The 21,440-nt window shown below is 44.3% G+C and overlaps 1 protein-coding gene across 1 annotated transcript; it reads right to left on the minus strand.

Annotated features, from left to right (window-relative positions):
* Positions 1-8,960: 8,960 nt before the first annotated feature.
* LOC139240557 (probable G-protein coupled receptor 139) lies at positions 8,961-9,842 on the minus strand. Its single transcript, XM_070869102.1, has one exon. It carries the CDS (start codon positions 9,840-9,842, stop codon positions 8,961-8,963), a length of 882 nt encoding a protein of 293 aa, XP_070725203.1.
* Between the last annotated feature and the right edge of the window lie 11,598 nt (positions 9,843-21,440).

Genomic DNA, 21,440 nt, shown 5'->3' on the forward strand with positions numbered 1-21,440 from the left:
AATGCTGGACAGGCTAATGGGACTCAAGGTAGACAAGGCCTCTGGTCCTGATGAAATGCATCCCAGGGTATTAAAAGAGATGGCGGAAGTTATAGCAGAAGCATTCGTTATAATCTACCAAAATTCTCTGGACTCTGGGGAGGTACCAGCGTATTGGAAAGCAGCTGATGTCACGCCTCTGTTTAAAAAAGGGGGCAGACAAAAGGCAGGTAACTATAGGCGGGTTAGTTTAACATCTGTCGTGGGGAAAATGCTTGAAGCTATCATTAAGGAAGAAATAGCGGGACATCTAGATTGGAAAAGTGCAATCAAGCAGACGCAACATGGATTCATGAAGGGGAAATCATGTTTAGCAAATTTACTGGAATTCTTTGAGGAGATAACGAGCATGGTGGATAGAGGTGTACCGATGGATGTGGTGTATTTATATTTCCAAAAGGCATTCGATAAGGTGCCACACAAAAGGTTACTGCAGAAATAAAGGTATGCGGAGTCAGAGGAAATGTATTAGCATGGAGAGAGAATTGGCTGGCTAACAGAAAGCAGAGAGTCGGGATAAATGGGTCATTTTCGGGTTGGAAATCGGTGGTTAGTGTTGTGCCACATGGATCGGTGCTGGGACCATAACTGTTTACATTATACATAGATGACCTGGAAGAGGGGACAGAGTGTAGTGCAACAAAATTTGCAGATGACACAAAGATTAGTGGGAAAGCAGGTGCAGCAGGTAATCAGGAAGGCGAATGGAATGTTGGCCTTCATTGCGAGAGGGATGGAGTACAAATGTAGGGAGGTCCTGCTGCAACTGTATAGTGTATTGGTGAGGCCGCACCTGGAGTACTGGGTGCAGTTTTGGTCACCTTACTCAAGGAAGGATATATTAGCTTTGGACGGGGTACAGAGACGATTCACTAGGCTGATTCCGGAGATGAAGGGGTTACCTTATGATGATAGATTGAGTAGACTGGGTCTTTACTCGTTGGAGTTCAGAAGGATGAGTGGTGATCTTTTAGAAACATTTAAAATAATGAAAGGAATAGACAAGATAGAGGCAGAGAGGTTGTTTCCACTGGTTGGGGAGACTAGAACTAGGGGGCACAGCCTCAAAATACGGGGGAGCCAATTTAAAAGCGAGTTGAGAAGGAATTTCTTCTCCCATAGGGTTGTGAATCTGTGGAATTCTCTGCTCAAGGAAGCAGTTGAGGTTAGCTCATTGAATGTACTCAAATCAGAGATAGATAGATTTTTAACCAATAAGGGAATTAAGGGTTATGGGGAGCGGGCGGGTAAGTGGAGCTGAGTCCCGGCCAGGTTAGCCATGATCTTGTTGAAAGGCGGAGCAAGCTCAAGGGGCTAGATGGCCTACTCCTGTTCCGAATTCTTATGTTCTTATATATGCGGCTCTTTGTTGGACAGCGTGGACACGGTGGGCCGAAATGGCCTCCTTCTGCGTTGTAAATTTATATAATTCTACACAAGTTCACCTCAATGCAAATCTGCTAACTCAGCGCAGGCCAGCGATGAAGCCTGTTCCTTTCCTGTTTTGTATTGTCTCAGTAGCGCAACCCGTGAGGTGATCTAACATACCACAGGCCGGGAATGAAGCCTGGGTCCAACATGCTCTGTGTGGCTCAGCACCCTGCCGGGTGAGATCAGCTAATGCAGCACAAACCAATGTTGTATCCTGAGCCCTTCCTACTCTCTGTGTGGCCCGGAAACACACTGGATGAGATCATCAATCTCAGCACAGGGCGGAGATGAATCCTCGGACTTTCCTGTTCTGTATGGTCCAGTACATCACCAGTTGAGATCAGATAAGTCAGAACAGACCGGGGATGGTTCGTGGGCCCATCCTGCTCTCTGTGGTGCTCAGTCCCTTAACTTGCGAGATGAACTAACATTGCACGGGCCAGAGCTGGACTCTGGGCCTTTCAAGCCCTAAATGCCTCAATAACACACAGAGGAGTGCCAGCCAGGAGGGGTATTGGATTTTGAAGGAGCTGTGAAAGAAGCCTTGCTACAGTGCATCTTATAGAGGGTACACACTGCAGCCACAGTGCGATGGTGGAGAAAGGACTGAATGTTTACAGTAATGGATGGAGTTCCAATCAATCGGGCTGCTGTTTTCTTGATGGTACCGAGTTTCTTGAGTTTTGATTGAGCAGCTCTCATCCAGGGAAGGGGAGAGTATTCCATCGCACTCCTGGCTTGTGCACTGTACGTGATGTAAATGCTTTGGGGAGAGAGAATGTGAGCCACTCGCCAAAGAATACCCAGCCTCTGGCCTGCTCTTGTAGCCCCATTGTTTCTGTGGCTGAAACAGGTAAGTCTCTGGTCAATGGGCACCTCTAGGCTGTTGATATTGGGGCTTCTGCGGTGGTAATTCCGTTGAATGTCAAGGGGCGGTGGTTAGACTTTATTTTGTCGAGTATGTTCATTTGTTGGAACTTGTGTGGCACAAAAGAGATCCCACTTATCAACCCAAGCTTGAATTTTGTCCAGGTTTTGCTGCATGTGGGCACGGGCTGCCTCATTATCTGAAGAGTTGTGAACATCCTCACTTCTGACCTTACGATGGAGGGAAGGTCATTCGTGAAGCAACTGAAGGTGGATGGGCCTGGGACACTGCACTGGGGAATTTATGCAACGAGGTCGTGGGGCTGAAAGGATTGGCCTCCAACAACTATAACCATCTTCCATTGCGCTTGCAATGACTGTCGCCAATGGTGATTTTTTTCTCCTTCATTCCCATTGATATGGTTCCTTGATGCCACACACTCGGTCAAATGCTGCCTTAATGTCATGGGCTGTCACTGTCAGCTCACCTCCGGAATTTAGGTCTGTTATCCATGTTTGGACCAAGGCTGTAATGAGGTCTGGATCCGAGTGCTCGTCATACAATTTCACCTGAAGCTCGGGGTCAGTGCAGTTGATTGGGACTTCGGCGCCGTCTCTCCCTTTACAACCCATAGGTGGCGACAAAACAGCGGGGAATATGAGTTTCTCGGTTACAATGCCGGATTTCTGCAGTTTTAGGTATTTAATGCTTCTGTCTTTCGTCCAAGTCTGGAAAAGATCGATTTACAATGAAGTTATTTATCCATCAGTGAGGTTTTGGGTTGAAACAGTGAGACATCAAGGATGGGAAGTATTCCTATCGTCTGTAACCAGCTTTTATTTCTCCATCTCCTTCTGAACTTTTCTCTGGTTTGGCTCTGTCGGTATCGGATGGATATTTGACTTGATGCATTTTATTTAAAGTGCTGACTTTTGCGCAACTCGGAGTAGTCAGACACGCTCTGTCTGTCTGTTCTTGCTTGTGACCATTAACGGGAACAGGCCAAGAATCAATGGTTTATCATCAACTCGAAAGATTATAAATCAAAAAAATATGTGTTGCTCAGCCCCAGTGCCAAATAATTTACCCACGACATTGTGTGTGAATTATTTGTTGTAATGTATGGATATTGAAGGTTAAATATTAATTAGCAGTGAGGCAGCTCCACAAGGTCTCCACCTTTGGTATTCTCGTCACCTGCATGAAGGCAATCACCTTAAAGTGAACAACATTTTCAGGTTCGAAGGCACTTCGGGGGTCAATGCCCCAGGAACGGAGTCAAATAACAGCCTGGTCATACCTGCGGATTTCAGACGTGAAATACTTCCCGTGAAAGTGTCTCCTGGAGGCGAACTGACCGAGCTGAGAAACCGGCTGCAGGTCTTGAATTATTGGTGCCCTACAGGGCACCACAGGGGACAGCAGCCAATCTGCTGGGAGCAAATGCATCAAACAAGCTCCTTGGTTGTGAATTGCCAGAGGAGATGTCTTAGAATCACATAATTTTATAGTACAGATATGCAGCCAAGATAGTTCGATGATTGAACTGACGTCAAGGCTTTGAATGAAACAGGGTTCAAGGGTGGCGACGCCATAGGAACAGAGGAAGAGGAGTGGGTTTATATCTCGTCTATCGTAGACAGCCATTCTATTATACTCCAGCTGATCTGTATCTTAACTCCATTTAATCGCCTTTAATCCATATCCCAACGCCCTTACTGGCGGGCCAGTGCTGGAAGCCATTGACTCTGTGCACTTCCTCCATATAATGGCCCACTTTGAAAAATGGAGCTGCGATAGAACTACAACCTGTTGTCTCCCGGCACATGCTCTGGGTTGTGGGCGGGCACATGCTGCATTTTCTGTCTTAATGTCTTCCACAGCAAGGCGCTGTGTGACTGACGATGACTATGATAGCGGTCAGGATGATGATGTGGAATTGGGAGAAAGTCCTTACTGATCGCAGATGATGGCAATGATGTTGTTGTTTTGCTTTACTTAAAATTGGGTACAGCAGGGTTCGTCCTGGATCTTATCCCAGGAGATCTCGTGTTTCAAACTCACTGAGCGAGAATCAAACAATGTTTTCCAACGGGCGCTAATCTACCGAGTTCCACCTGTCAATGGCGAGAGGTTGACTTGATAATGGGTTCTATTCGTACACAAGGAGGTGCAGAAGGATATCTAAGAGGTTTGAGCTGGAGATGAACAATGTGGCGGCAGGTAACAGTTGGTTTGGAGCTGGTGCAACTGGGAGTGGTGGGAAAATGGTAGGTGGAGGTGAAGCGGCTGCAAGTGGAGAATAGTTTAGAAGTTGAGTTGGAGCTGCTGGGGCGGTGGGTATGTGGTAGGTGGACTACTTCTGGCATTAGGTGGAGAATAGTTTGTCGCTGGAGTTGGTGCTGGAGATTGTGGAAGAGGTGTGCAGGGTGGGAATTAATAGGTGCCACACTTTACGGTGGAGAAAGTGCAAGTTGGGAATGGGGGATACGGGGATTCGCAGAATAAGGTGGAGGACATCCTTAATAAATAATGGAATAATGCAGAGAATGCCAGATGCTGCAAACTTCTGGATATTTCCATTCAGCCGCGCTAGTCCCGTAGTCCTGCAAGTTTATTTTCCTCAAGTGCCTAAACAACTTCATTTTGAAATCATTGATCATCTCCGCTTCTACCACCCTCATCGGCAATGAATCCCAGGTCATTGCCACTCGCTGCATAAAAGAGTTCTTCATCACTTCCCCTCTGTATCTCCAGCATGAATCTGCATCCCCTAGTAACATCAGCGAATCGGAACATCTGTCTCTGTCTACCTTATTCGATCCCGTCATAATCTAGCACACCTCTATCCATTCTCCCCTCAAAGTCATTTACTCCAAGGAGAAGAACCCCAGCATCTCCAACCTAATCCTATAGCTAAAATCCCTCATACCTAGAACCGTTCTGGTAAATCTCCTCTGCAATATTTCAAACAAATTCACGTCATTACTAATGTGTGGTGACCAGAACTGAATGCAATACTCCAGTTGTAGCCCAACCAGAGCTTTATAAATTTTCAACATAACTTCCTTACGTTTGTACAAAATACCTCTCTTTCGGAAGCCCAGGATCTCATGTGCTTCCCTAATTACTCAATATATCCTTCAACCATCAAAGATTGATCCAATGAACACACTGGTGTCTCTGTAGCTGTAAACTATTTACAACTGTGCCACAATGTATCACCTCATACTTCTATGTATTATCTTCCAAATGCGACTTGTCTGCGCATTCTGTGAGCCGAGCTATTTCCTGCAGCAGTCGATTGGTTTCATCTTCACTGTTTGCCACACCTCCAAGTCTGGTATCATCGGTACATTTTGTAATTTTAGTCTATTGTAATATCTAAATAATTTATCTAAAACAAAAAACATAGTGGTCCTAGCACTGGCCCCGGGAAACACCACGGTTTACCATCCTAGAGTCTGTAAAGCAACAATTGACCATGACTCGCTGTGTTTTTGTGCTTAAGCCAATTTATTTTGCAAGCTAACACTGGCCCTCCTATTACATCAGCTTCAATGTTGTCAACCTGTCTTTGTCCATATTTTCTTAATTTCCATATAGACAAATTCCACTGCGGTCCCTCATCCACCTTCCATGGTTCTTTATCAAAAAATGCAATTAGATTAGGCAAACACGATCTTCATTGTAAAATCAGTGCTTGTCCTCCTTGAATGGTATCAGTCTCTCCAAGTGCCTGTTAATTTTTTACTTGATTATGATTTCTAAAATCTTATGCACCACTGATGTTACACCGACCGCCCCGTTGTTGCTCGGATTGTCCAGACACCCTTGTCACATTTGCCAATTTCCAATAATGTGACACCTCCCCTGCATCTAGGGAAGATTGAAAGATCATGGCAAGCCCTTCCGCTATCTCCACTACACTTCTCTTAACAAGCTGGGATGCCCGACATCCGGACCAGACGAATTATCCACTCTCAGTATATCCAGCCTTACCAGTACACCTACCTGTCAATTAGCTCAACCATCTCCGCTTCTACCGATATTTTGTAAGCATCCTCCTCCTTAGCAAACACTGACATAAAGTACTCAATAATATTGTCGCCATCACATGTGCCTTTCAGCAAATATCACCTTCTTTATCCATAATCGGCCACAACCCGCCTCTAACTATCCTCTCACTATTTAAATGTCGGAAGAAGATTTTTGGCTTCCCTTTTATGTTAACTGCCATTCTATTCTCATATTATCTGTTTGACAGTTTTATTTGCCTCTTCACTTTCCCTCCATCGACTTCTTGTATTTGACCCGGTTCTCACTTGACGAATTCTCCTGACTTGCATCATACACTCGCTTTTTTTGTATAATCATATTACCGAGTCATCCAAGGAGCCCTGCTTTTGGTTCCATTTCCTTTGCCCCTTGTTGGAATGTCCCTAGCCTGTACCAGAAACGTATCTTCGTGATGTTCTGCAACATATTTTCCTGCAATCTTTGGTTCCACTTTATCCCGATAGATCCCCTCTCATCACACTGAAGTTTGCAGTGATATAAATCAGAATTTCTACTTTAGATTGTACCATACTCTTCTCTGGTATTAATTTAAAGCTTATGATACGATGATCACTATTACTCAAATTTTCACCCATTTATTTCCTCCAATCTGTTACATTCCTTTCTGAGATGCTTATGGGAGTTGGAGAGAACTGCAACCATGAAAAACATCTCTTGTAATACTGGAACCTTGGTACTCCCCGTCCTCCGGATCTGGGCTAACTCACTCATGGATCTGTATTTCCAGTGCGATCACTAACCCGCATTGTTAGGCCACCATGTTACGTCGAACGTGCATCAATATATTCGCCCAGAATCTCCATATTGCCGAATCTGCTCTATATGCGTCTATTTGACTAGAGTTGGGCGGTCCAGTCACCAAATCAGACATTAAAAGTCTTTATTAGTCCTAGTGTTGACACGGTCGCCAATTATGTTGGATCTATGGGATAGCCAACTATACTCACACTTAACTCAAACGTGAGGACTGAGATGTCTGATTAATACACTTTCGTTCTCAAATAATTGATACAACATTTACCTGCCGTATCCATGAGAGTGGTACCGAAATGTATTCACATGCAAGGGACTCATCTGATGTTGAATAAATGTAAGTCAGATAGAGACAGTTTCTTACACGATAAGTGAATAAGGGGTTATGGGGAGCGGGCATGGGTAGTGGAGCTGAGTCCATGATCAATGCAGCCATGTTCATATTGAATGGTGGAGCAGGCTCGAGGTGCTGTATGGCCTGCTCCTGCTTCTATTTCTTATGCTCTTATGTTGTTATGTTCTTATGTAAGCTTGTGTTCTTAACTGCTCATGCTCGTCTAAGTTGCCAATGGAAAATCGTGCTTGACTAACTTGACTAAGTTCTTTCAGGAACTTTCAAAAGACATTTGATGAAGTGCCACATAGTATATTTTCTGGCAAAATTGAAGCCTATTATATTTAAGGGACAGTGGCTGCATAGATACGAAATTGGCTGAGACGGAAAGCAGAGTGTTGTAGGGAACGGTTAATATTCAGACTGGAGAGATGTATCCGGTAGTGTCCGACAGGTGGTGGTGTTGGGACGACTTCTCCTTTATGATATATATTAATGTCCTGGACTTGAGTACACAGGGCATAAAGTCAAAGTTTGCAAATGTCACAAATTTACGAATGTAGCAAATAGAGAGGAAAGTATTTGACTTCAGGGCGATATAGGCAGGCCAGTGAAATGGGCGGAAGCTTTGCTGTTGAAATTTAATGCATATAATTGTGTACTGAAGCATATTAGTGGTCAAAATCAGCAGGAGCAAAGTACACTAAATGGTGCAATTTCAAAGGAGCTGGAAAAAGATGGAGACGTGTTACTTCACAGGTGCAAAAGCTTTGTGAAATTGAACCATGAATGGTTTTGCTGGACTAGATAGAGGGAAATTGTTTCCATTGGATAGAGGGTCAGAAACCAGAGCAGACGGATTTAAGATAACTGACAAGAAATCTAGTGCGGAAATGTGAAGTTTTTTAACAACACGAATTATTATCGTGAATGACGTGACTGGAAGGCTGGAGGAACCCGATGTAGCACTAACTATGTGGGAAAAGCAACTGACTGGGATTAATTGTATAGCTCTTTCATTGAGCTGGTGAATGCGTGATGGGGCGAATTATATGTTATGTGCTATGTTAGTCTATGAAATGTTTCAGCGGGTATCCTTAGCTTATCGTTTTGACTGTTCATGTCATCTAGATCGAAAGCCCTGAAATGATCCGGTGAGCTGTATATTTTACTAGGTTAATTATGTCCTCGTAATATGATACTATAATGTCAACCAGTGCAAAATACGTCTATATAATATGTGATTGCATTAAACCACGACGTCCCCACATCAAGCCATGTTTCCTTAAACAAATCTGCCGCGATACCATCTATCTTGAATTTACTTTGCTTTCTGCATGAGAAACCATGGATACCCACTATGGACTTCTTCTTCTTCACATCTTTTGCTACATCATGTAGATCGGGTCGTTGAGAACATGAACTAGAATTCAGTTGTACTGCTGGAAAGTCGACTCATCTTTTAATGATTTTAACAATGAAGCAAGACGGACATTTTACCACATTCTTCAACTGCTCTCTGAACTTATTCTGTGTCATAGCATAAATACAAGTGTTTGTGCAGCAACTCAGGAGCTGGAGCATGAATCCTATTTCTTTTATGTAGTAAGATACATGTATAATATCATAACCTAAACGCAAAATCCGGTTCCAAATAGAAAACAACATAAACACAGTCCATAACATTATGAAATTCCACGAGATAATGAGCAGTAAAATGATGGATTTCCTTCGTCTCTCCATCTCTATGTCACTGGGAATCCCCTCACTGCTGTGATCCCGGAGTCTTTTGCGAGCTCTGCTGGCCACTAAAATGTGTCTGATAGTTAAAGCATTGAGTAGCAGGATCAGAACAAATGGGATGCACGGGGTTAGAATATAATGAAGAAGCTCGAGTGTTGCCCACAAATCTGAAACCATGACAAGAGCACTTACGTAACAGAACCAGGGGGTATTGCTCAACGTGTACCAAGGTACATACATAAAGTACCAGAAAATGCTCTTTAAAAAACTTAGCAAAGTCACTGTTACAAGAACCACAGCCGCGGTTTTCTCAGTGCAATATTTAGTTTTCAGCTTCTGGCAACAAATTTCCATGAATCGATCAAATGTGAAAGTGACGGTGAACCAGACAGAACAGTCTGTGGCTGCATAAAGCAGGACGGCGTGGTTATTACACAGGGGGATTCGCTGCACAAAATACAGACGATGAGCAATTGGAATCTGCCTCAATATCAGGTCGGTGATAACGACCAGTAGATCTGCCGCTGCCATGGCCACCAAGTAGCGTGTGACGCATTTGGAGAGACCGCACATTCCACGAGACAGGATCACCATCGTCACTAAATTAGCTGTGAGGAATGGAAATTAACAGGAAATTAACACAGCAGGATGAAAGTGAATTCATCGGGTTGATCGGGTTGGGGTAAAATTTCTACATTTGTTAGAGTGATGGAATTTAATAATGTTCCTGAGAAAGGACTTTCAGATGGAGACAGGGTGTACAATGCAAATTGTGCAGCTCACTAATCTGCAATGAATGGGAGACTGAACCCGGGAATGGGATTTAATTTTGCAAGAGTAATGTGCCATCTAGTCAGAGGATTAATATTGAAGTGGTATTAGCCCTCATCTCCAGGTTTGTTGATTCATTGCCTGCTGCTGCAGGAACCCTGGAACCATCGACCTTCTGGGATTGTATTCCCAGTCTGCACCCAATCAGGAGTTAGTTTGGGAAATTTGGGAATGAATCAGTGACCGGGCGAGCGTTAGTCAGGGACAGGGGGAGAGTGAGTCAGTGACCAGGTAGGGTGAGTCAGTGACCGGGGTGAGTGAGTCAGTGACCAGGGGAGAGTAATTCAGTGACCGGGGAGAGTGAGTCAGTAACCATGGGAGAGTGAATCAGTAACCAAGGAAAGTGAGTCAGTAACCAGGGAAAGTGAGTCAATAACCAGGGGAAAGTGAGTCAGTGACCTGGGGAGTGTGAGTCAGTGACTGGGGGAGAGTGAGTCAGTGACCGGGGGAGAGTGAGTCAGTGACTGGGGGAGAGTGAGTCAGTAACCAGGGGAGAGTGAGTCAGTGACCGGGGGAGAGTGAATCAGTAACCAGGGAAAATACATCAGTAACCAGGGAAAATACATCAGTAACCAGTGGAGAGTGAGTCAGTGACCTGGGGAGAGTGAGTCAGTCACCAGGGAGAGTGAGTCAGTGACCGGGGAGAATGAGTCAGTGACTGGGGGAGAGTGAGTCAGTGACCGGGGGAGAGTGAGTCAGTTACCAGGGGAGAGTGAGTCAGTTACCGGGGAGATTGAGTCAGTAACCAGGGGAGAGTGAGTCATTCACCCTTGAGGTAGACCCTGGAAGAGCATGAACAAAATACGGGAGCAAAGCGAGTTTGTATATTGTGTGAAAATTGGGCTGTGATTCCCTCTGACTCGAATGCTTAGGGTATTCCTACGCGGTATCAGGGCACAAAAAGGAGCTGTTCTTTGAGGTTAGGAAGGGAAAAATATTTAACATATTAATCTGGTGTGAAAGCAACTGATAAATCAGAACAATGCTTCCACATGCATTTAAATCTAACATTTGACATCCCGTGAAAATAACACGTTATTAAATAACATTTTAGACGACATTGAACTCACCGATCCTCCAAATGGTTTCAAATAATCTAGACAATAAATGTTCTTATACGACGACGAACCCTGTTTTGAGGATGGCACGCACCTGGCGTTTCCTTCTCTCCACAGATGCTCGGTCTGTTAAAATCTATCTGTCCTGGTGTAAAATGGGCAAAGTGGAACAAATCCAGTTTTATACATCCCACATTAATGTGAAGGCAATTGGTGATGGTGTATAACCGGCGGCTAATTCTAATTGTCCGATTTACAAAATCGCGCAAAGATCAAACTGTCCACTGCTGTGTGATTATACATTTTTTCTGATTGTGTTTAATATAACAAAGATTAAATTAACCACCGTGTGGTGTGTTAAAATCTCTGCATCCAATCAGATGATTTGTTTACCCGGAGTTCTATATCGGTGGTTGAGATTTAATTAAATATCTGAACCCAACTACATCAGGGCTAAACCAGAGTTCTGTATCTGTGGTTGAGATTTGATGGGACTCCAATTGATGCGTTGCATTTGCATCAATAAAGTGAACTCACCGCTCATTGTTCTCCAGTGACAATCAACAAGAATCAGTTGCACGGAAGCAGAGCAAGAGATGGGGCAGAGTCAGATGAGGTCTCATTGAGAAATTCTCCTGAACTGTGCTTGATGGACACGCGGTGGGAGATTCCTTGTTCACAGATACGATCGGAAATCAATCCATTGATCTATAACTGGAGACACATTCAATCACGAATGAATTTGTAATCCCATCCTAACCTCCCAGAACACTGACTTATGCTGGGAAAGAGATTGTACAAAGGGGGACATCAGACTGGTCCTGGATCAAGATGGACATTGTTGAACATTCACGGTGTGTTTCTGAGCTTTCTGCCACGACTGGTTTCCCTCACTTGGTATAATTCACTCTTCCCAGTGCACGGTGATAGATTCTGGAAACCCATGGACACATCTGTCCAATCGAATAGAATGCGCTCTACAGACGCAGACTATAAGAGATTCATCCAGTGAGATTGCTTGTGTTGGAAATTAACAAAAGATTCCGATCTCTATCTGACCCTATCACATTGAGAAAAGATATTGTCTATTCACTGCACTCAGACCAACTCACATTGGGGAATCACAGAGCATTATCAGCTCCACAGCCAGAGAGAATATGTGGGTTCAATTAGTTTCTGGATGTTGTGACCTCAACAGATGTACTGGAGGGTTGCTAATATAACACCACTTTATAAAAACGGAGGGAGAGAGAAAATGGGTAATTATAGACCAGTTAGCCTGACGTTATTAGTGGGGGAAATGTTGGAATCAATCATTAAGGATGAAATAGCAGCTAATTTGGAAAGCAGTGACAGGATCGGACCAAGTCACCATGGATTTATGAAAGGGAAATCATGCTTGACGAAACTTCTGGAATTTTCTGAGAATGTAACTAGTAGAGTGGATAAGGGAGAACCAGTGGATGTGGTGTATTTGGACTTTCAACAGGCTTTTGACAAGGTCCCGCACAAGAGATTGGTGTGCAAAATCAAAGCGCATGGTATTGGGGGTAATGTACTGATGTGGATAGAGAACTGGTTGGCAGACAGGAAGCAGAGAGTCGGGATAAATGCGTCCTTTTCAGAATGGCAGGCAGTGACTAGTGGAGTGCCGCAGGGCTCAGTGCTGGTACCCCAGCTCTTTACAATATACATTAACGATTTAGATGAAGGAATTGAGTGTAATATCTCCAAGTTTGCAGATGACACTAAACTGGGTGGCAGGGTGAGCTGTGAGGAGGATGCTAGGAGGCTGCAGGGTGACTTGTACTGGTTAGGTGTGTGGACAAATGCATGGCAGATGCAGTATAATGTGGATAACTGTGAGGCTTTACATTTTGGGGGCAAAAACAGGAAGGCAGAATATTATCTGAATGGCAGCAGATTAGGAAAAGGGGAGGTTCAACGAGACCTGGGTGTCATGGTTCATCAGTCACTGAAAGTTGGCATGCAGGTACAGCAGGCGGTGAAGAAGGCAAATTATATGGTGGGCTTCATAGCTAGAGGATTTGAGTAAAGGAGCAGGGAGTTCTTACTGCCTTTGTACAGGGCCTTGGTGAGGCCTCACCTAAATATTGTGTTCAATTTTGCTCTCCTAATCTCAGGGAGTGCAGCGAAGTTTCAACTGACTGATTCCAGGGAGGACTCGACTGTCATATGAGGAGAGACAGGATCAACTGAGCCATTATTCACTCGAGTTTACAAGGATGAGAGGGTTCTCATAGAAACGTAGAGATTCTGATGGGAGTGGACAGGTTAGATGCGGGAAGAATGTTCCCGATGTTGGGGAAGTCCAGAACCAGGGCACATAGTTTTAGGATAAGGGTAGACCATTTAGGTCTAAGATGAGGAGAAACTTCTTCACTCAGAGAGTTGTTAACCTATGGAATTCCGTGCTGCAGAGAGTTGTTGTTGCCAGTTCATTGGATATATTCAACAGGGAGTTAGATATGGCTCTTACGACTCAGGGGATCAAGGGGTATGGAGAGAAAGCAGGAAAGGGGTACTGAGGGAATGATCAGCCATGAACTTATTCAATGGTGGTGCAGGCTCCAAGGGCCGAATAGCCTACTCCTGCACATATTTTCTCTGTTTCTATGTTTCACAGTTAAACATGATCAACAGCATGTGTCGGCAGACATAGTTACTTACCAGGGACTCCGACAACAGCGAGAATGGGGTAGTATATCTTTTCTATCTCAAAAACGAATGCTAGTATCGTAAACTCGCTGATTCTGAAATACATTCTTCTCCTCTCAGTAGAGCGGCTGATCCCTGTGAGTGCCAGAGTTGATGTTCTCTGCGAGACTGTGGTACAACACATTGAGGTGTTTGCCGTATTAATAGAAGAGATAACATCTCCAGTGATACAATTATGGTCCATGGAGAGGCGCATTAATAACAGTCACCGAACAAACACATTTAATTAATCTATGGGGTCTGATATCAAATAGAGTCAATGAACAAACACATTCAGTTAACCCCTTTTGAACCAACACTCCTCGCACCACGAAATACACTTGTGGATGTACACGAGAATGTCCCATTGTTGAAAAGTTCTGTAATAATGAGCAAGGACAAAAAAAGGTAAATCAACAGTCTGAGCACATTGATTGTCGATTTGATTTCTTCAAGCTTGCCAACTCAGTCGGCTCTCTTTTTGCGGTCACATACAAAGCCATCTCCAACAGCTTCATGCATCGCTCACCATGCACACCCCCTATTCACCCCTATTCCATTCCAACCCCACTTGTAGCTGCACCTACGCACGTGGACAAATCTCCCCATAATTCACTTATGACCCTTGAGAACTCCTGACTGAATCAAATGTCCATTTTCCAAGGTAGTTCTGCGGCAGGCGATCAGCTGTACCACTCATGCACTGAGAGTTTTGATGTCCTTGTCCCGGGTAAAACACTTACCCTCTCCTACACTGGTCATTTTCTCAGGAATAGGTCCCATTGTAGCTCCCATAGGTCCAAGGCAATGATTTGATCGTATCTGGCTCACAACTGGTTTACTCATTTAATGTTGAAGCAGGCTTTTCACATACAGCCTTGTCAGATCCTGCATCTTTCACCCTAAGCAGATACAATATCCAACCTTATCATGGAAAGCAAACATAGACCTTGGCTTCCTTTCAAAACTAACAACTATATTGTTAAATACCTCTGCCCTGTCCCTGCTACAAACACCTCCAAGATTAACTCCGAGGAATTGATGGAATTATTTGTCACTGATACTGAAAGTATCTATTCACCTGTTTTTGGCTCATCTCCTTCCCCATCCCTATCAAGGAAAACATCTCCTACTCTATCTCTGAATTCTGATGCTTCGCTAGATTTTCAATATTTCCCCTCATGTCCTACCCGAGCTCATCGTGCCAATGAGACAGACCTTCTGCTATTGTGAACTAATTTCCAAAAACTCTGACATCCCAACTTCCCTTCTTGGTGCAAATATTAACTGCACATTTATAAACATATCCACCATCACATCAAAGCCTTCCTGTTAAAGAAGGCCCACCATCACCTCATGAACTGCCTGATGAAAGAAAATTTCCATCAAGTCTCTCTCGTTTAAAGAGAAAACCCATCATCACCTCAAGGCTTGTCCGGTTAAAGAGAATGCCTTGGATCACCACTGTGACTGCCTGTTTAAATAAGGTCCACTATCACGTCAGGATTTGACCAGTTAAAGAAAAGGCCCACCTTCACTTCAAGGCCCATCCGTTGTTGTCGTTTTCGGGTCTATCTGTCTGTTCAATTCTTCAATATTGACACACATTCCTTCTAATTATATGGCTTTATTTAGCATAAGCAAGAATTAATACTTTACAATATTTAAGCAGCAGTTTACAAAGTACAACGGAGAATAATATGATTCCTGTCCTTTCAGTAGAAGATGCGACCCAATCCTCATACTGGCTACACGCATACGCATGTTCCCCTGTCTGTTAACTCTGTGGATCTTCTACATTGAGGGAGAACCGAAAACCTTGGGATATACCCCAAAAACCGGAAATGTGGAGAAGTCCATCCAACCACAGAGATTGGTCTTAGGCCTCTGTCATAAAGCTTTAGTTCATGATAAACCCAATAGGTTTTGACGACAATGAGACTTTTAGCTGTAAATAACCCTAGGTCCAACAGGATTATTTCCACGAATTGTAAAAGAGGAGAAATTAAACTAAAGTAATGAAACTGTGGACTTGCAAACCATACTAATCTGCAATCCAGCAAAACATAATCCTGAAGAATTAAAGCAGGGGAATATAACTGATTTTATTTCAACACCTATCAAAAGCTCATAGTGGGCGTATCCACAATCAAAGAAGAGAGATAAGAGTTAACTTCGATAACTTCGAGAGAAGGCCGAAATCCAAACCATCGTCAACACCTTCACAGAAGCATAGGAGAGCATGTGCCTTAGAATAAACATCCGTAAGACAAAGGTCCTCTCCAACCTGCAAACCGCCACACAGTACCGCCCCAGATTATCAAAATCCACAATGAAGCCTTGGACAAAGTTTACCATTTTCCATACCTCGGGAGCCTACTGCCAACAAGGGTAGACTTCAATGACGGTCAAACACCGCCTTCAGTGCACCAGCACAGCCATCGGCTGCCTGAGGAAGAGAGTGTTTGAAGACCAGGACGTCAAACCCGGCACCACGCTCATGGTATACATGGCATAGTAATAACCACCGTGCTTTATGTTTCAGAGACATGGACTATATATAGCAGGCATCTCACAGCACTGGAGAAGTTCCACCAAATCTGGATCCGCAAGATTCTGTAAATCCTTGGCAGGATAGGCGCACCAACGTCAGTGTTCTCTCTTGGGCCAACATCCCCAGCATTGAGTCATTTACCACGTTCGATCAGCTTCCATGGACTTGCCACATCAACTGCATGCCCGAGACGAGTCTTCCAAAACAAGCACTCGACGCGGAGCTGCGACACGGCAAGCGAATCCCAGATGGGCAGAGGAAATGCTTCATGGACACGCGAAAAACCATTTTAATTATGTGTAACTTCCCCACTGACACCTGAGAATCCCTGGCACAAGAACACTCAAAGTGGAGGAGAAGCATCTGGGAAGGTGTGGAACACTCCGAGTCTCTTAGCTGGGAGCAAGCGGAAACCAAGCTCAAGCAGTGGAACGAGTGCATGACAACCCAAGCACCCACCCACCAGTCCCTTCTTCCAGCGTCCCTTCAACCACCGTCTGCCCCACCTGTGAGAGAGACTGGAGATCCCACATCGCAGTCATCAGTAACGTAAGGACTCGTCTTTAATTTGGAAGCAAGTCATCCTCGACTCTGAGGGACTGACTAAGAAGGAAAAGAGGTATTATTTAATAAAGCTTTTATAAAATCTGATATTATATACGTGGAATAGGAGATGATTCCAGGTAGGTTGCCGGAAGCGGTCGTGAGGAATATGGTTTACGAGGAGGATAAGGAAGTAGAGGAAAACGCAATGGGGAGAATGTATGAGAAGATTGTGAGGGCAATGCCACAGGATTCGATGGATGAAATAAATGAGAAAACCTCCAGAGGATGTCAAATGCATCCTGTATTTCCAAGCTTTCTGCTGGAGAGAGCAGAGGAGTCGGTCCAATTAGACCACTGCAACACTCATGGTTTCTTTGGGATATTTAGACCGTGGATTTTCAAGGCCTCGGCTGATCAGGAGTTTTGGAAGAGTATGCTCCCACAGCTAGACCACAACACGCTTTCGAAAGGGGTGTGGGTGAATTTTAAATATCCAGAGTGGCTTGAAATGGATTTTAAATTGATTCATAAGCGGATTTTGACCATGATTGCTCTATGTAAGACTGGGCGAGTGGAGGTGGCAACTTGCTCAGTGTGTGGGACACGGGATGTGACTGTCCCATTTACTGGTGATATGTCCTCAATTAAGTGATTCTGATAATATGTTCGACAGATGTGTGAGGTTTCCTTGCTGGGTGGGGTATGAAGAATGGGAATGGGAATCCCATGTATTAAATTTTGAGATGGAGATAGCAGGTGGGTCTGCCTGAGCGTGGCAATGTGGCGATAAATGTAATGTTCAGTTTGGCTAGATTAGTGATTGTGCAAAGACGGAATCTCCTTTTTGATAAGTGGAGGAGCATAAACCTAAAGGAGTAAGTCACATATATGCTAAAACATCATTTGAAGACTCTGTGGATGTTCTGTTTGCAAAGGAAGTTTAAGTAATAGATAATGATCAGTTTTTAATGTAAAATAGATTGGTAAATGTTACAGGAGACACATTAAACGTCAGGTTTTGTGGTTAATAAGTGGTTGAGGAATGACTGTGTTGCGAGGCGGAATGGATTTGGATGATACAATGCAATGATGCCGATTTGTAAATGAATTTAATGTTGAATAAATCCAAATTGAACAAAATAAGGCGATAGACTACTGATCCATTGTTCACCACGCGAGGTTTTGAGTCATATCCGCATTTTTGTAGTGTTCAATGCTTTATGAGGTTTCCCAGACTGAGGGTAGTTCATTAACTGTTTATTGCCTGTCGGCAACTTATAAACTGTAAAGTTTGGAGAAAAATTCAAAGGATCAGCACGTGAAAAAATAATGTTAATAAAAGTATCTGCAATATTTGGCTCATCGACCTGAAAGGGGAACCTGCGTTCCCCTCTCCACAGATGGCCATAGAAACATAGAAACATAGAAACATAGAAATTAGGTCCAGGAGCAGACCATTCGACCCTTCGAGCCTGAACTGCCATTCAATAAGATCATGGCTGATCATTCAACCTCAGTACCCCTTTCCTGCTTTCTCTCCATATCCCTTGATTCCTTTAGCCGTAAGGACCATATCTAACTCCCTTTTGAATATATCTAACGAACTGGCATCAACAACTTTCTGCAGCAGGGAATTCCACAGGTTAACCATTCTCTGAGTGAAGAAGTTTCTTTTCATCTCAGTCACAAATGCCTTACCTCTTATTCGTAGACTGTGACCCCTGGACCTCCAGAGTGTTTCCAGAATGTTCTGAATAATTCCATTCTCAGCTTCTGCGCTCTTTGGCTTTGTGTTTTATGAAGTTGCTCCTTGTGTAAGGAAAAGCGCAAAAAATACAGTGAAAATTGAAGAGAAAGTCGCCTTGACAGTGTGAGTCTTGGTATTCAGGAGTAGAATTGTCGGCCCCTGCTCCAGATACCCGGGTTCAATTCCCGGCCAATGCACTGTTGCAAGTCTCATTAAATTATTTCAGTAAACATATTAAATTCAAGAAGTTACACAAACCGCTGAGCTAAGAAAGGCAATGTTAAGACACTGTATCAAACGTTCCATTGATTTGATTTCCAGAGAAAAAAATGAGTGAAGGAAGGTAACTTAATCCCCTCACACCCGTGGCACAAACCTCAGGGAAACTGCTCGGAGCTTCCACAAGGAGAGAAAGGGTGGGCCCCGAGCGAGAATGGCGAAGGATTGGGTGGCAGGATTTTGGTTAAAGGTGGGTCGAGTCTGAAGCTGCGGTACAATTTTATGTTGTGATGTGGGTTTGAAGGGCGGTTGAGAGCCAGAGATGTCAAGAGGGCAGGACAAAATGACTGAGTGAAGAGCCAGCGAGGTGGAAGCGCAGGGTATGGAGCAGGAACTCGGGACCTCACACATTTATATCAGTAAAAGCCCAAAGCGAGAATCAGACGCCGAGACCCAGGAGCAGCGGGTAACTGTACCGCACAGATAACAGAGCTGACACAGATACAATCGCAGTTTGTGAATATTTAAGGGTCAGTAGCTTGCCCAAGGACACAGCAGCCCCGTGCACTCATGGATAATAATTTCATTGATGGTATTCTCAGTTTCGATTCCCTGCCACGGCTGTTCTACACACTGGGAATAAAATATCCAACAGTGAAATGAATGGTCGGTTTATTTATCGTGAAATTCAATGAATACCAAACCTCGCTAGTTGTAATTACCCGCAAGTGCCGCTATTGTTCCAACGTATGCTCTTTGTTAAAATATATAAGTTCCATCCTTTTTGTGCATTTGCTGCACCGTGCAAGCTACCGCCACACCTCCAACCTCCTTTTTCTCTCCAATCGCCTTGAAAGTGTTGTCGGCTCCCAAATCTCGGCCCATCTTTCCTGGAACTCCAGGTTATATCCGTCCAATCTGCTTTGCACCACTGCCACAGTCCCGAAACGGCTCTTACAACAGTGACACATAACGTCCTATGTGACTGTGACAAAAGGTAAACTGTCCCGCGCCGTCCTTCTCAACTTATCTGCTGGAGTTGCCGTGTTGAACACTCCATCCTCCGCCACCGCCTCTCCACCGCCGTCCAGCTGGATGTGACTGCAATCCCCTCGGTCGATTTTTATCTAATGTGTATTGCCACAGAATCACCTGCAATAGCTTTTCATCCCACTCTGGCACGATTAACTCTGGTGTCCACCAAGGAGCAATCTTTGGCCCCCTCCTATATTCATCAACCTGCTGCACCCTGGCGACATCATCTGGAAACACAGCGTCAGATTCCACATGTACACTGGTGACAGTCAGATTTACATCACCACCAGCGCTCTCCACCCTCCACTGTCTCCAAATGATCACAGGTCCGACATCCAGTGCTGGATGAGCTAACATTTTTTCCAACTATATATTGTGAATATTGAAGCCATTGTTTTCAGTCCAGGCAACAAGCTCTGTTTCCTAGCCATCCAGTCCAGTCCTCTGCCTGCCAACTTTTTCAAGCTGATACATATGGTTGGCAACTTTGTTGTCATATTTGACGTCAAGATGAGCCTCCCACCACATATCCACTCTATCACCAAGATCACCCATTTCCACTTCCATCTGACTGCACCGCTGCCTCGGCTCAGCTGCTGCTGAAACCCTATCCCTGCCTTTGTTACCTCTAGACTTGACTATTCCAAAGCGATGCAGGTCGGCTGCCCACGTTCTATCCTCCTTAAATTTGACGTTATCCAAAACTCTGCCGCCCGTGTCTTAACTAGTACCCAGTCGCGATCACCCATCACCCCTGTGCTTGCTGACCAAATTGACTCGTGGTGAAGCAATGTCTCTATTTTAAAATTCAAATAAATAGTTCCAAATCCCCCCCGTGGCCTCGCCCCTCCCTATCTCTATAATCTGCTCCAGCCCCACAACCCCGCAATATATCAGCGCTTTACTAGTTTTGGCCTCTTGAGTATCCCGGAGTTTAATCGCTCCACCTTTGGTTTATTATTTGTTGCTGAAATTCGCAGACAATATAAACAACATATATTCAGCACACGCCCGCTGAGAATAGGATCAGGGAGACATGCTGACCTGACAAGCCCTTTAACCAATTAATCCATTGAGCCAATTCAAAATCAAATCTCACAACCTCTCGCAAATTGCTATCAGCCACCCGTCACTCTCTGTTGGAGATTTAGACCGTCAGTTACACTTGTCTATTTGCCTTTGAATACCGATGCTGCATTTATCGGCCAAACTGGGGCTATGTTCATTATAATTAGTTCACTTGTTGGATTCGCAGTGACGTGGACTCTGAAGGACCAACTTGCTCAATGAAGGAAGACAATATCCATTAAAAAATCGACACTGATAACAAATGCGGACCAGTTCACCATCGTTCAGTAAGTGGTCGGGGCCCAAAGGATGTGGAGACTGGGTTAGGTGTAAAACGTGTTGTTATCACATGATGGCAGGTTCGAGTTCTACCCCAGGGCATTTCACACACTGGGTGAGAATGTCTCCAGCGCGGG

Source organism: Pristiophorus japonicus, chromosome 32 (genome assembly GCF_044704955.1).
Source record: "Pristiophorus japonicus isolate sPriJap1 chromosome 32, sPriJap1.hap1, whole genome shotgun sequence".
In the NCBI taxonomy this organism is placed as follows: domain Eukaryota; kingdom Metazoa; phylum Chordata; class Chondrichthyes; family Pristiophoridae; genus Pristiophorus; species Pristiophorus japonicus.

Bases quoted from the DNA above. Each gene is read 5' to 3' on its own strand.
- LOC139240557 (XM_070869102.1), bottom strand. From the start codon at position 9,842: ATGGTGATCCTGTCTCGTGGAATGTGCGGTCTCTCCAAATGCGTCACA.